Source organism: Lynx canadensis, chromosome A3 (assembly GCF_007474595.2).
Source record: "Lynx canadensis isolate LIC74 chromosome A3, mLynCan4.pri.v2, whole genome shotgun sequence".
Lineage (NCBI taxonomy): Eukaryota > Metazoa > Chordata > Mammalia > Carnivora > Felidae > Lynx > Lynx canadensis.
In genome coordinates this window covers 68476192-68493286 of record NC_044305.1, presented here as the reverse complement: position 1 = coordinate 68493286, position 17095 = coordinate 68476192, and the positions used below count along the sequence as shown (strand labels likewise).

General features: G+C 35.5%; 1 protein-coding gene across 1 annotated transcript in view; it reads left to right on the top strand.

Annotated features, from left to right (window-relative positions):
* The window catches only part of LOC115511232 (neurexin-1-like), a 699173-nt gene extending 690467 nt beyond the window's left edge, over positions 1-8706 (top strand). The window contains 1 exon segment of the mRNA XM_030311788.1: positions 7658-8706. Within this exon segment, the coding sequence (XP_030167648.1) occupies positions 7658-7965 (308 nt within the window). The 3' untranslated portion in view covers positions 7966-8706.
* Positions 8707-17095: the final 8389 nt, after the last annotated feature.

The window sequence follows — 17095 nt, the reverse complement described above, 5'->3', positions numbered from 1 at the left end:
GGGTACAATGACCATGTAAAAGTGTATGAAGCCTGCAGATGATTGAGCTATAGACACATAGTTTACAGAGTATAAGGTGATTGAAGAACAGGTTTCAGTAAATGCCATGATCCTATGGCTTGCCCCAGAGATGAGGGAGAATGTGTGTGTTCTTCAATTAGTTTTCACTTGACCGAAGTCACACAGGGTTTGATTGTCCATCGCCTTTTTAATTCCATGTGGTGCCATTTGAGGTAGGAGCTTGTTCTATTTGGTGCTTTCTGTCCTCCAGGCACATGAGTTTTTCTGTGGCCAGTGTCCCTTCCCACATAGTACCTAGATTCCTGGTGAAGATAACAGTCCTTCAGTCCCCCAGTGGTAGCCTCTGTACTTCCCCTTAAACATGTGCCTTTGTGCCTTTGAAAGTAGCAGGGAAAAATGTTAGACCTTCAGCCACACAGGTGGCATAGGCTTATTGATTTCCAAGTCCTTTCTGAATCTCCATTTCATTAGAAGGGCTATGATGTATCACACATGTCCTCTCTCAAGCGTTTTGTCTGACCTGCCTGAGCAAACTTCTGAATGTGCAAGGCATGGGTGGAGTTGATGGGAAGGGAAAATGAGAGGGATTTGAAACATCCAGCATTCATCACTTCTCAGACAACCATAGTATGAATTGAAATTAGTGCACGCCATGCAAATCATTGCCTACCTGCTTTCTTGCAGCTGTGTCATTTAAACATGCATTCTTGTGAGTGACTGCATTGTAATTGTTTCCTCTGACCCATGTTGTATTGAAGCACAGAAATGGAAAAAATAATAAACTTTATTTTTCTAGAGATGGAGAACAAAACTGTGCAAATCTCAATTCACAAACACCCCAGGAGCCTACAATTTCAATTTTCTTTTCACAGTATTAATGAAACTGGGTACTGGAAAAGTCAAATCTTCCCGCATAAATCTGAAACCATTTTGAAGACTAGCCTAGAATTATAATAACTTCCACATCTATTAAAACACAGTACAGTGCTCTGTTCTAATGAGATCATTTTAGGCAGCTCTTTTTCCTAGGTGGGGAGGAGAAAGAAATTTAAAATTGATTACTTTTAGTTTAATTTATGATAAAACCAGAAAGACTGGTCAAAGACTCTCAGTGAGAAAAAAATTTAATAAATGCATCTTGCCAGTAGTTTTTTAAAAGGATTATTGTAAGGCAGGTTATCTAACAATTCCAAGTAGCAGAATGATAAATGTTGAACATCGCAGAGTTTTATAATCCGTTATATACCCCTACTGATCTGAAATGTATAGCTCATATTCTGGGTTTTTTTTTTTTTAACCATTGGTGTATTTTATTCTTTACTATTTCTTAAAATTGGCAATATCTTATTTTTTTTTTCTTAAAACTCAAAAGCTGATTTTTCATTGTCTTCAGCATATAATGAAACTGTTACTTCATCCTTGATGTGACAGGGTCATGGTTGATGATGTACCTATACACTAACAGTCTATATTGAAGAAATAAAACCAGCAATAAGAATTGCCTAGAAACTGCAATCTCACCCTACAAAGCTAAGTTTGGAAACAACATAAATATAATGAGATTACAGTGAAAGAACAGCTCATCCAAGTATACAAAATAGTTTCATAAAAATGACAATTTGAGTGATAAAAAGAGCATCTAATGGCATGGTTATTGCCTTAGTGTACTCATCAATGGAAATATAAGGTCCCACCACCCACCAAACTGTCATTTTATGTGACAGGAATTAGGACTGTAAGCATCATTTCTCGTGCAGGATCATAAAAACATACATCAAGTGCAGTTTTATTTTTTAATAACAATACCTGATTGCTATTTTTCTAGTCTCAGAAAGAATAACCAAAGGATGCCAAACACTTTCCATTGCAAAGTGAAACCTCTTTGGAAAAATTGACTAATGTTCAAAAATTTACCTTCCAAAATGCATAGTTATTTTAGAACTTTAGTTGTGAATTATCCTGCTAAATAAACGTGGGCTTTTTACTCCCCATTTGCATAAACTAAGGCTATGACTAGATACAAACAGTGGCAAACTGATAAATATAGGCCCCAGTGCAAAGCTTAATGACTTAATGTGCTCCTCACACATCCTCATCTGCATAACAAAAGTTTTTATTGGTAATAAAATAGCATTTATAAATAAATATATATATACATATATATGGCATATAATTGTATTCTATAAACAAATTTAGAAGGCTGTATTATAAAGTAAAGCATTTCAATATGAAACACAAAGACTATGTTCTGATGAGACAATCATATTTAGACTTTTGGGGGGGGCAGTAAGGACTATTTTGTATTGTGGTTTGAAATTAGGAACTTGGCAATAAGTTTTGTTACTCATTGAACACCTTGCTGGCCCACTGTGCTGTCTGAGGGCCACCTTCAAGGACAAGTGCTGAACTGGGAGAGAGATGCACAGAAGAGGTAGAGAGGGGGGAAGACGTAGAAGGAAGAACAGTGAGGAACGTGGAGTCGGTGGCAGATACGCCAGAGGAGCTGGTAAGAAATGAGACCTGCCACAGTCTTCTCCGTTCTGTTCTCTGCTGTAGCTTAATATATCACTTAAACATGTTTGTTCCATGGTGTTTTTTAACTGGATCTAAATGAGTTCTTATTTGGGGGAAATGATGCTCTCTCACAGATGCACTGCCAAAGACTGTCAAAAATAAAGAAAGAACATACATCAGGACAATTTCTTTTCCTGTCCTCGTAGTTTAAAATAACTATCTCAGCAAACTTAAGGATAAGTTAGAATTTTAAATAGTTTACTTTTTAATTTTTTATGAAAGCAACAAATGCATTTATTAATGTTTTTATATGACAAGGCACTGGAGTATGTCTTTTACATTTGCTGTGCATTTTCCATAATGAATTTTTATCTGATATGATAAATTGGGTTAGGGTGTGATGTGGAAATATGTTAATAACTGTCCTAATACATGAAAGACTATGCCTACATAAATAATCATGGTATCAATCAATGAAAAACAAGAAAATTCACAGAGCTAACATACAGGATTCCTTATTAATTAGGGCCAAAGAAGACTATGTAGAGACCCTCAGATCTTGCCAAATATTTGAAAGAGATAGAGAAAGAGAGAATTAAAGAACCAGTTTTCATCTGCCCTTTATGTTTTTTATTTATTTTTGAGAGAGAGAGAGAGACAGAGCATGAGTGGGAAAGGGGAAGAAAGCCAGGGAGACACAGAATCCGAAGCAGGTTCCAGGCTCGGAGCTGGCAGCAGAGAGCCTGACATGGGGCTCGAATCCACAAACCATGAGATCATGACCCAAGCTGAAGTCAGGTGCTTAACCAACTGAGCCACCCAGGCACCCCTCATCTGTCCATTATGATAACCCTGTTTACCTGTCCATGAGCCTCACGAATATTTTCATAGCCATTTAGTTGACAAGTAGCTTCTGTAAAAGAGGTTATAACCCTTTAGAAAGCTTTTTGTCCTTGCCCATGCAGTAAATGGCTTCTGCATCATTTAGGCAAAAATGCCAGCAGAAATCAAAAGCCTTCATATTGCCATTCAGGTGTGCATATGTGCTTTCCCCACAGGTAGTAGACCTTGTAATTTACACTCCATTCCAGTTGATTCTGAGGGGTAGGTGATGATGGGCATGAATTATATGGGAGTAAAATAATCTATTGTTTCAGTGTTTGCATAAATTGTGTGTGATTCACAATGCTTCTCTACTTTATGAATCACTGAAATAGGATATAAGTGGGCATAAACACTTAGGATATTTCACCTACTTTTTTTTTTTTTTTTTTTTTGGCTTGCAACCTAGCCTCAAATCAAAGTATGTGTGCCACCACCGCAGTTGAAAGCTTAACTTGCGTTTCCAGTCACACCAAAGGATACTCACATGCTTTGGCCTATTTAATACCCATCCCCAGTCCTGCTAACGTTTTCCATGGACCTTGGCCCCTTATGCTTCTGGTCCAGTTAGCTTCGTTTTACTTCTAAGTCAGTTACAGTTTACCTGTAAGCAGTACAAATTACTGCTAATTTGTACGTATTCCATGCCTTTAGCTCCCTCCCCTACTCTCTTTTTTATAAGTGTTTTCAAAGTGTTCTTCTCTGCTTTTAAAATATTCTCATCACATGGTGGGATAGAGAAAGGGAGATAGAGTAAAAGTACATTTTAGTTCATTTGTTTGCTTTTTTTAGCACTGCTGAGAAAACACATATAGATTGTTTTATTTACTTAAAATGTCTTGATTTAATGTATTATGGAATGTAAAGGGAATACAAAATTCTCAAATGCAGGAAATAAAAGAATTGGTTATGGATTTTGCTGATTAAACTCCCTTTTTCTCATTGTCATAAAGGGTTAAGAGAGGACTGAGTTTCTCTTTGATATAAAATTGTAGTCAAATTATATAGGAAGGCATTTAGCCTTTTGAGCCATTTCTACTCTTCTCTACATTTAAATTAATATGAAATTTCCTCAGAGGTTTTCCAGTGATCATCAAAATAAACCATTAATAACAATAAGTGAAGCCACATTTATAATTCATAAATGTATTTAAATTTCTCAGCCTTTTATTGTACATCTGGGAGAGATGTCTTTAGTGTATAAATAGTTCTGATATTAGCACAAAAGTTAAGAAAAATGTCACTTACCCTTCAGAGTTGAAGCAAAAACAGAAAAAAATTACTAAATAATCAGTGAGACATGGAAGCAACTGCATATTCCAAACAGGCCTATAATAATATCAATGGTGGCTATTAATTTTTTAATGTGAATAAGGGAAAAAAAGGATAAAATGTTTTATCATTGGGTTTTAGCATTTTGGGTAGGTTATTTTTAAAAAACGATATTTAGAATCTTTATTTACATATGGGTTACAGAGATATTTTTAGGCCTGCATGATATTTAGGCAACGTTTTGGCTGGAGTTGCAAAAAAAGGCAAGTATTTTCCTTAAACAGGAGGTGTTTATCGAATGCCTGTATGGCAGACTTGAAGCGTTTGAGGCTTTGCTTTGGTCTTTACATCTCATTCTTGTAACATCAATTGTTGATATCAATTTGTGGCTGCTGTGCTGCCTACACAGTTGTTGTGAACATAGATCAGAAATATTTGAGCAGTGGGGTGCCTGGGTGGCTCAGTCAGATAAGAATCAGACTCTTGATTTTGGCTCAAGTCATTATCTTCAGGTTGTGAGATCAAGCCCCAAGTCAGACTCTGTGCTGCTCACGGAGTCTGCTTGGGATTCCTCTCTTCACCTTCCTCTGCCCCTCCCTCCCTCCCTCTCTCTCTCTCTCTCTCTCTCAAAAAAAAAAAATAAGTAAATTGGTAAATAAAATAAAATAATAAAGAAATATTTGAGCAGATAAAAATAAGATTACAATTCTTGGATAAGGTAGTCCATTTAGGATACCAAATCCTAACTAGAAAAAAATGAACATATACATTCTTAGTATAGAACATTTAAACCCTGCATTTCTTTAAAACTCTCAAGTCTTCCTAGCATGAACTATATGGTTAGGATTTTGTCTCCATTCTCCCTATTCTTTTCTGACAGACAAAGTGAGATAATTACAAAAATGTGTTTAAAATAAAAACACACCATCAGGTTGGGGGAAAAGATTTAGGTAACATTTAAATAAAATCCTTTCTTTAGCTCTTGAGACACCATGTTAAAAGAGTGATCCACAAATGAGCAAGTAAAAAGTTGTCATTTAGCGAAAGTTAGCAGCTGAGTTAATTGGCAGACTTTGGCAAAGATGACTGTATTTGAAAGAGAAAGTGCTGCCTCTGGTTTGTGAGGTAGTGACAGAGTTCCTGCAGTACATTCTATTCTTCTTGAGAGGAAATTAATTTCCTGTAATCAAATGCTGCGGATTATAGTCTTTGTCTGGTTCCACCTTGGCCACAGGAGCAACTCCAAGGCTTTTTATTCAGCAACATTACATGGGCTTTTGTAAAACAAGCAGTGACATATTCAGCATAGAAAGGTTTCACCTGATACATTTTACAGCTCCAGAACACAGCATATTGCTGCTTTGAGACCAAGAGCTGTTACTTTGTAAGTGACTATATTTGTAAGGCTTTGTTTGGGGAAGGAAAGGAAAGTGACAGCAAGAAACCCACATTTAGGCAGAAGAAACCTTGGTGATGTTCGGAAATGGAATTAATTACAAAGCAGTACAGAGCTATGGCTGATAAATTACTCCCAGTATTAAATAGGAAATTTTGTAAAAATATTAAATAGCTACTAAATGATGTTTAATAGTAGTATAATAAAAGCACAACTTTAGTGTTCTTGAACTGTTCAATTTCTATAAACACACAAACCATACACACACACACACACACACACACACACACACACACCTATATATCTGATATATATACAACCTTGAGATTATTTTAATTCATGCTGCCTAATTTAGAAAAAATAATATTTTGAAAATTATAGCATTTTTAATCCACTACATCTGAAAAGTAATCTTTTGTTCTGTAAGACAAAAGAGAGGACACAGATTCAGAGAAAGAAAACATAAACCATAGAGGAAAATGACCTAGGGTCAGAGATAGGACAGATTTTTATCTCTGTACAGTTGCTTATCTTCTAAAAATTCTTTCAAAGAATAAGTTTATTGTGTAGAGAAAAATAGGTGCCCCACCCCCATTTACAAATTAAATCCCAAGACTTTTTCTCTCCATTTATCCCCAATTTCGGTGCCTAACTATGCCTTGGAGAAGATATTAATGCACCCTGTAATCCATTTCTTATACTCATGGAAGAGCTTTATTTATCCTTTGGAAACACTGAATGAGATTTTTGCCAGTAGAAGAAAAATGTGCAAGCCAGTCTTTTATTCATTATCTATTAAGTACTGAAATTTGACTCATACCCAACCTAGATAGCCTATAAAACTGAGAAAAAAATATTTTCCTACTTCCCCCTCCCAAATTTAGTTTTGGTCATCACTCAACCACTGGTAATGAATGGATGATACATATATACTTATGTGAATAAAACCTCCAACACAAAAGGATTTATTTTTATTTTAGTTTGTAAACTGTGACTAACATCACAGTTTTACAAGCAAGCAATTAGTCTATTCAAAATGCCTAGATTATCTTTTTGTTCAATACTGTATTCATTACTGAATGAGGCACTATGACTTCTAAAATAATACTAAATTTAGCTATAATAATTCAGATTCCAGAGCTAGCCCAAGTGTTCCATATGAACCTCAATTTGGTTGTTAAATTAATACCCTCTGATAGTATAAGGTAGTGTCATTATGATTGTATTTACCATGTTGGGTTTATAATTTTTCACCTACCACATCAACGTGGCCCTTAAGAGCTACAGAAGCTTACTTGGGGCTGCACTTACAATATCATGTTAATAAAATTGATCTTTGATAAAGAAAAGATGGCAACAGCTCTCTCCCCAAGTGCTTTGATTCCTAGTCCCTAGTCTCTAGTGACCATGAGGCCTAGGGATTGCTACATTTAGCAGCAGCAGAATACCTTTCCTAAAGCCGTAGGTGTTACTCGTTTAGGCATGCAAATAGATGGTACATGTTAATATAGCTCTTGGGCATTCGGTGAACTCGGTAATCACACTACGTTGTTCTCCCCTTCTTTCCTACAGCTAACCCAACCCGAGCAGGCGGGCGAGAGCCGTACCCAGGCTCAGCGGAAGTGATTCGGGAGTCCAGCAGCACCACAGGCATGGTGGTGGGGATCGTAGCTGCCGCCGCCCTGTGCATTCTCATTCTCCTCTATGCCATGTACAAGTACAGAAACCGGGATGAAGGCTCGTATCATGTGGATGAGAGTCGAAACTACATCAGTAACTCAGCACAGTCCAACGGGGCTGTTGTAAAGGAGAAACAACCCAGCAGTGCGAAAAGCGCCAACAAAAATAAGAAAAACAAGGATAAAGAGTATTACGTCTGATCCCAAGATCTTAAAAAAGACCCTTGTATAGAAATAGTCTTCATTTTATCTGAGACATAATATAAACTTATTTACTTTCCTTTTTACGAAGCACATACAAAAGAAGACAGGGAATGCAATCAGGAAGGAAAGACTGTTTTTAAAAAAATAAAAACAAGTATCTCATGCTCTTGTTTCTCCAAAAAAGAAAGAAAAACAAAACAAAAACAAAAACAAACAGGGGCCAATAAATTCCCTAACATCCACAGTGTTTTCATTTACTCTGCCTGTCTTTATGTTGCTGGAACATTTCTAAAAGACAGTGATGACCGCACGCATTCATAAAGCAAAGGAGTATTACAACATCAAGGCACAACACAAAAACAACGCAACACACAACACACACACATACACACACACACCAAAAAAAAAAAAAAAAAAAAAAAAAAAGAAGCTACCTATGATCCTGGATTTAGCCAAAGTGCTAGCGCTTTCCTGAGAAGTCAGTTAGCCCGATTGCCAGAGAAGACGGTGTCATTTGGAATGACCCAAACTGCAAACCTTTGGGTTTACCCCCTGGCGCAGCTGGAACAGTGGTTGGAACTTGCATTTGAAACAAAGTGCTGGCTTTTTTGAAGACTTGTGTAGGAACACATTCAAAAAGCCCCTTTCTGGTTGTGAGAGAATAAAAAAGTATGGAGGCCTTATTTTCAACAATGTGAAATATAAGGCACATTTTCACACTAAAATTTCAAAACAAACAAAAAAAAACCCAAGAGGGCATAGATGCAATCATTGGGAAATTTTCATGCACGCTTAATATGTTATTACATATGTTTATATAAAATCCATCTCTGTGTGCTTTCTGGACTGTGATAAGTGACGTTTTATAGCCTGTTGTATAGAAAATGCAAAATATATCTCTGCTCTTCAGCCATTTTTGGTAAATTCAATGTTATAAGTGTTGCTAAGTATAGGGAGTTTTATGACATCGGAGCAACAATTATTTCAGGGTTTTGGTTTTGGTTTTTGGTTTTTGTTTTTTTGCCACCATTATAAATTGCCACAATTACTTACTTTTTTAAAAAAAATTACAATGTAGTGTTTATTCTAAGGAAGATATGTATGAATGTATATAAAAAGACTCAGCTACTTTTTTTTTCTAACATGTACAGCCTTCATTCTGTTGCAATTAAGTTTTAGTATTTGTATGAAAGGTGTGAATTAGAAGGTAAAATATATACATATGTATCTTATAATCTTCTTTTCTCCCCCAAATACTCACATTTTTCATATATTTTCACCATTTACAGTCACAAACACACACACACACAGACACACACATCCAGAGGAATCCATCAGATATGATGGAAAACCTGAACATATATATATAACAGCAAATATTTACTGACAAATTGAAAAGCAGGAAGGAAGGAAGATAGTTGTGCCAAGGTATTAGTGACAAATGGGGTGATTTGCTTCATTGAGATCATGCTCCCAAGAAACCCTGGGAAGATTTTAGTCCCTAATGAAATGGAACCTTTTCTTACCAAATAGAATATCACTGGTGTATTGCTGCATGAATATGAAACATTATGTTGGGAGGTTACAGAAGCAAAATTGGTTAATCTACAGCTTAACCCTGGCTGCTGCAATTGAAAACTTTGTTTCCAATAAAATCATATATATATATATATATATATATATATATATATATATATACACACACACGCACACACACGCACACACACACACACACACTCTGAACCTGATGTGCATGATAAATACTTTGGAAAGTAAACATTTTCTCAACTAAGAAAGTATTTTCAACAATTGTGTTAGTATCCATCTAAAAATATCATTCTCTGTTGATTATTGACCATATTTTAACTTTTCTGGTTTTACATATATATCATTAAATATAGTTTTAGTTTAACACACATTAAGCGATAGAAAAGTATAGATGACACACTTGTTTTTGCATATTGTTTCAATGATGTTCATAGCAATAAATTATTAATATGAGCAGGTAATGCAAAGGAAATGCATTATTAGATTGGAAGGTGATGCCTCAGTAAAAATTGGTCGCATTACTTTAACATCTCCTAAAAGAATGATTTTAGATTTCATAAAAGAGAATACCTTTACCATGAGCTTTAATCAGCAAAGGCAAAAAATGCAAAACATCTTTTGCGATACTTCAGTTGATGAAAAAAGCCAAGAAGTGGCCTGGATTTCAGACATACAGCACCTTAGAAATATGTATAATTCATAGCAAATCACCACTATCTATGGTTGCCAAGTAATTGTGGTGTGTGAAAAGTCTAAAAGGCTTTTCATGACCCAGAAAGTGGAGGTTTAAAACTAAAATTTAGTATCCATAACTTGTGTTTCAGATTTTCTTCTTCTTCTTTTTTTTTAATTTGCTCGCTTTAAGAATTCATGTCTTTTTTTTTTTTTCTCTAATTCAGTCTTACTCAGGGAAAGCCAGTGAAATAAGAAGGTAAAAATGAAACCACTAATTTACATCTTGAGGTTTTACAAAGAAATGGTTGCTTTTCCATTTGCTCTATTGAACTCAAACTAGTTTCCATCTGGAAAGATTCTAAAATATGATAGAAAATAAATAATGGTATTTATAAGAAGTATATCTATGAAGGATGTTGTTGAGGTTGATTTCAATATTTCTTTCCAGCATAAATTTTAAAATTTCATGCAATGATCTAATATTGTCAGTAAAAATATTTTTAATGTTATTGGCCTACACAAAATCTAGCAATTTTTTTTCTTCTTTCTTTCTTTTTGAATGGAGAAAGAAAAGAGAGGAACATGAGCTAGAGAGAAAAAAAAGACATGAATAAGATCCCAAGTATCTTCATACCAAATGTATCAGGGTTCCATGAATAGTTGGCAGTTAACAGGATTTCACACTACCTGGCATAAATTTGATTACATCTCTAGACTGTAACTTTTCTGATTGAGTATGCTTCTTTTTTATCCATGTAATGTGTTGCCTTTTTAAAACAAAAAAACAAATACTACAATAATGTGTGAGGTGGTCAATCCCCAAAACATCAAAGAAAGGCCACATGACCCTACCCTTCTAGTGCTTTGTGTGATTGGGTATCTAAGGGTTTTGTTTTGTTTTTTCTGTTGCAAGGCCAATTTCTCCATTATTGGAAATGCTAAGCAAGTGGAATTTACTGTTTTGTTAATAAAATATTTCTTAATACAACTGTGGATTTATTGATTTCAAAAAAGTACATGCGGCACCATTTGGGGACCAAGTGGCTCAGTAAGGAAGACTGAATTTGAAAGGAAAACCTGTCCTTTAGACAACCAGGAGAAGAGTACTGCCTCTATTTTTCTGGGTTTTGATATTCATTAAGCATGTCTACCCTCATACACCTAACAATACAGCCACTAAATGTACCTTTGTTTGTATTTGTCCGTCTTGCTCTACAGGAAACTGCAAACTCCTAGAAGCAGTTAAAAACAACAGGAAGATGCTGATTTCACACATAAGATTTTTCTCTATAAAAAGCAGTGTAATTTAAATAAATCTGTGATTAATTTCCAATACTATCATTTACTAGCTACAAGTTATCTAACTTCTCTGACTCACTTTTCTCATTAGTAAATTAAGGGTAATGATACCAACCCCATAGGGTAGTAAGGATAATAAGAACTAATGTGCCTTGCACAACTAAGTGCAAAGAAAAGGTGGCTACTTGTATACTATTATTTTCCATAATAATAAATTCAAGAAAACATGTTAAAAATGTTTGCTCAGGTTGTGCTATTTGAAAAATAAAAATGCAAAAAACAAGTGTGTAAAGGAATATACTTTTTCATTTCCCACATTTTTTTTTTTTTTGCAAAAGCAAAGTGACTGTAGAAATGAGATGACCTATCAGTTACTCTTTGTGAGTTTTAGTCCAAGAGTTGGAAATGGATTTAAAACTCTGGCCTTTGATAATAATGTGATAGAAACAAACGCAGTCTTTATCCCCATTCTTACAGTACAAGGTTTGAACATGAGTACTTAATCCATTTTATACCTACGTTGTTCTAGACATATGTTATTTCTTTCTTATTTACTCATAACTTTTAAATATACTGGGGAAACAAACTACCTCTTCTTAATGTCTAAATTAAAGGCTGTGTAATGTAGCTTACCTTAAAAATTTATGAAATTTTAGGGGCACCTAGGTGGCTCGGTCAATTAAGCGTCTGACTCTTGGTTTTGGCTCAGGTCATGAACTCATGATTCATGAGTTCCAGCCCCACACTGGGCTCTGTGCTGACAGCTCAAGAGCCTGGAGCCTGCTTCAGATTCTATGTCTCCCTCTCTCTCTGCCCCTTCCCCTCTTACACTTTCTCTCTCTCTCAAAAATAAATAAACATTATATATATTTTTTTAATTTATGAAATTTTAAAGATGACAGCTGTATAAAATTTATCAGTAGTAAACAGCTCAAGGATTCTTGACCTGTGAGACACAGATCTCCAGAGTCCAGTGATTAGGCCCCAGGAGTTAGTAACCTCTAGCAATATTTATTAGTAAAATTTGACAGATAGATTTAGAGAAGTATTCTTCTGGGGAGAGAATCTAATTGGGTTCATCAAATCTTCAAAGGATTTCAAAATTCCCTAAAATGTTAAGAACCAAACACACATTGGAAATAGAAAAACTTTTTTTATAAAAATAACACTAAAGATAAATGGTTCAGTGAGTATTAAGAAAGCATCAAAGAAATGTCATATACTTTTACAAGCTACATAAGCATTATCCTTTTCTACTTGTTTAGCTGTCTGGCTTTTATATAAATTAATTTTGCTTCGTTTTTACAAGTTCAATCTTCAAATATTTGTTGAGCACTAGTATATGTAAATCCATTCATCTCATATATCCAGTATTTTCAACAACATGATATTCATTTGAAGGACAACTTCTCCAAAGATTGGAATACTTGATTAAATATTTTGAAGATACATTGTATACATCTACTATGCAGGAAGGCTCTATCCACCAAAAGCATTCATCCTGTGGAAGTCATCAGTACTGGAGAGTGGTAGATGGACTACAAAAAACAGCTCATTGACCTCAAAATTAAATTCATTGGATGGCCAGGAGGAAATAGTTCTTCATGAGGGTTATACAAAGAAGATGCGTTGACCACTTCTTCATAATTCCTCTTTTATCAAGAAGGCTGATTCTAGACCAACTATGATAAGTGCATCTTGTTTTTGTATAAATATTCTTGTCATTGAGTGCTCTTCCTCCAAACAAGACAATTCTCGGTGAGGAATATGGTTATTCAAGTGGTAGCATCCTATGTTTCCTACCTGAATCCCATCTCTGTGCAAGATATGGTGATGGTTCTCAAGTGCCACTGATCAACTCTGCTTAAAAGTGCAAAATAACTCCCTGAAAAAACATAGAATATGGAACCACAGTATTGATCCTTTAGTAAAAATAGCAATAAATCAAAGAAGAGAAAGACAAAGAAGAAAGAGAAAGAGAAACAAAAGAAAAGAAAAAAGAAAAGAAAAAAAAGGAAGAAATGAAGAAAGTCTGGTTGCATACTTCTGGTCTGATAGTTAATGTTTAGAACAATGTACTTTTACACTTAAAGTAATAATGATCTGTCACAAGCACAGCATTTAGAGCAAAGTGTTTGGGGCCTGAAGTCTGTTTTGAAAGTCATTAACTGTGGGTCCTTTGGCCATCCCTCTATCAATCATATCAAGTTTATTCAGATGTAAAAGTGAGATAATGAGACAACTGGTAGTTAGAATTTTAAAATATAATGCATTTAAATTCTTTGCATAGTTAGCTTCAATACTTTACTAGAAGATAAAAAATAAAATAAACTTACAGTGTAGTTTAGAAATATTTTGAGCAGCTGCTAAGAAACTAGGATTCATGTAAAATTATATGTTCAAAATTGAGAATATTTTAAAGGTTCAAGTTAATTGTTCTAATATAGATGGTATTTTACAGTGTCCCCAACAAAGCCTTATCCAGCCAGGAGTAAAGGAGTGGTTGCTTCTTTTGCAAGGTAGTCTATTGTAGGGCAGTTGTGATTTACAATTTCTAGGTTCCTATAGCTCCCCCTTGGTGGTTCTATTTCTCTTTGTGCAAAATAGAACTCACTCCATCTTCCACATGACAGCCTTTCCAATATTGTTACTCTCCCTCCACCTTTGCATGGGTTTTCTCTTCTTGATTCTTAACATTCTGGTTTCACTTGGTCATTACTCAAATTATCTGGATGCTGAAATTGCCATCATCTTAGTACCCTTCTCTTAAACCCCTGGTCTTCTCAAAATGTGACACAGAAGTGACCACAGTACTTGCAAGACCAAATTACAAACTACAATGGAGTTATCACCTTCCTTGATTTGAACTTTATTCTCTCTAATACTTAAGTTTTCATTATTTTTTAAATACTTTTTTGGATTATATTGAATTTATGATCAACTAAAAATCACCAAATTTCTTTCTAAGATGGGTATCCTTTAACTTACACCTATGTATTATTTGAATTTAAACATAGGACTTTATCCGCAAGAAATTCATTGTATTGAGTCTGAATTCTGGCCAGTTGAATTAAATATGTATCTTGGTCCTCTCACAATGTTCTCTCACATTGGCAAATTGAGAGATTTGCCAATGATTGGCAAATTCTATATACATTTAGTGAAAATATGTTTACTAGAAAGATACTATGCATGCCTTAAAAGATTTCCCACTAAACAATGCTTCTTTACTGGGGGGTAGGGATAGATTTGAGCCCAGAGGGACATTTGGTAATGTCTGGACACAGTTTTGGTTGTCATGGCTGGGATGGGGAATGCTCCTGGTGTCTACTGGGTGCAGACCAGGGATGTAGATAAACAACAATGCACAGGAAAGCCTTCCCCCAAACACAGTTATCCTATACAAAATGTTAATATTTCCAAGGTTGATCCTCGTAAAACATATCACCTGGCTAGGATAATACATACCAACTTGCCAATCATCTTTAACTGGAGATTCACTCAATGTATTTGTCTTGTTTAGGAGAAGATCATGAGAAACTAAGTTGCTTTGCAATCAAGATACAGATAGTTTTCTCCTAATGTGTCAGTGAATCTGACGTATTAGGGAATTAGTTTAATTTTTATATCTGTTTATTAATTATTACTACTTTTTAAGAAAAAATGGCCACAAGGCATCTATTTTTAAAAACAATTCTAATTTTGATTTTAAGTTCACCACTATAGAATTGGAAACATTCTCTGAGTATTACTTTCAAAATCAGGGCAAGTCTTGCTTCCTCTTCTACCCTCACTTCTTATTTTCTGAAAATGGCAAAATTACCAGTATAATTTCATAATCGCATTAAAGTTCTCTGGATTGTATTTGGCCTTGACAAGACAGATAAACTTTTGAAAAAGAGATTTTTAAATCATTCACTTTTCACCTACATCGTGCATCAGTCCTCACTAGTACCCTATTCCTTGGAATCTGATTTCAAGAGACTTAGGTGTAAGTGTGTGATTTCTGGCCTGCTTGGTCTATCCCAGAATAGGTGCTCTGGTATTTTCTATCATTTACAGAAGGTCACTATAATAGACTTTCCCTTCCATTATCCAATAAGCTTTCTGAATATCAGCATGCTTTAGAGAGGTGATTCCAGGGAGCACTGGAATTGGAACAGGGGAAGAGAAAAGAAGAGAAAGAAGCCCATTAAGATTGTATTTTAGTGCTATGGGCAATAGAGGCTCAGTACTACTTGGAAATTCTAGGAGACAGTGTTGAATATGCTTCAGAATTGTTTTGCCTGAAGGCTAAAGAAATAGGGATATTTATCTATAAATTCCTGTCAGTCTTTTTTCGAAGGACTCCTAGGAGGTAAAAGGGTAGAGGCCATAACTCGCAAGTGCTCTATGGGATGTTGCCTCCTGATGTGCTGTGGTCTGGAGAGAGTCCTCAAGCAAAGAATTGCATGTGCTTGCAGCTGGAAGCCATTTGGTCACTGTGCCCCAGAGTGGTGAATGCTATGGTATACGGAAGGGTCATGTGTACATCAGTAAAGTTTCTTATGCATTTCTGATTTAATACTTTAACTGAAATTGAATGCATTCAGTTCTCTGTCTAGCTAAATCGGTTCTGTACTGAGCTGCTCATTCTCCAAAATGATGTGATTCTACTCTCGGACCAGCCTCTGTACTCTCCCTGTGTTTCTTTGATGGTGTTCGCAGGACCACGATGGCTCGTTTCTGGCCATCTTGCAATCGTTTCCTATCATAACTGCAATAGCCTAACAGTTTCTATTCTTTTCTCAGTTCTAGCAGGATAATTTATCTCAGTGTCTCTTGTATCACATATAGCAATTTAGAGCCAAAACCCAGATACTAGTCTCCCTGAACATAATCAAGGACCACTGGGCATGTGTAGCTCCCCTCTGTGGATGGGGAATATATATTCCCAGAAATAAGATTCATCTTATATTTTTGTCCATATGTTCCTAACATATCAGGACACTGTGTATCTCTCACCAACCCCTCTGAAGTTGTCTCAGATGCCTACCTCTGGATGGGAGAGGATGGGGGTAGATGTATCCCTTCTCTATCTGTGGGAAAAAAAAAACCCAGAAAGTGAATTTCTAAAAGGTTTAAACATTATCTTACTCCATGTCCCCAGTGAAAAAAATCTGAATTTTATATAGTCAGGAGATGGGATGGAAGAGGTTGTGCCTTTGGTATTGCTAGCTTGCCTACATGTGCTATATACACTGCAGGATCTCACCTACAGACACTTGCCCTGTGCCTGTGTGGGTTTCCCTTGGATGTTGGACAGTATTCCACAGAGATGCTCTCTCATTTCTTTATATCCTTCCTTTTTCCAGTTTGATCCAGTCCTTTGACTTCATTGTTTTTGCTCCGCTCATGACATGGAAGTCTTCACCATAATCTAGTGTGGGTTTTAAGGCATTCTAATAATGAGCTTCCATAGGGGAATGTTTCAAGTTCTGAATATGAAAAAAAGGAATACAGACATCCAAGTGATCTTGTATTTTGGATAAAATTTTATTTTCTCCTGTTGTTTCTATTTTTCTCTATTGGTCCCTGTGTGAAAATGAAAACAAAACAAAACAAA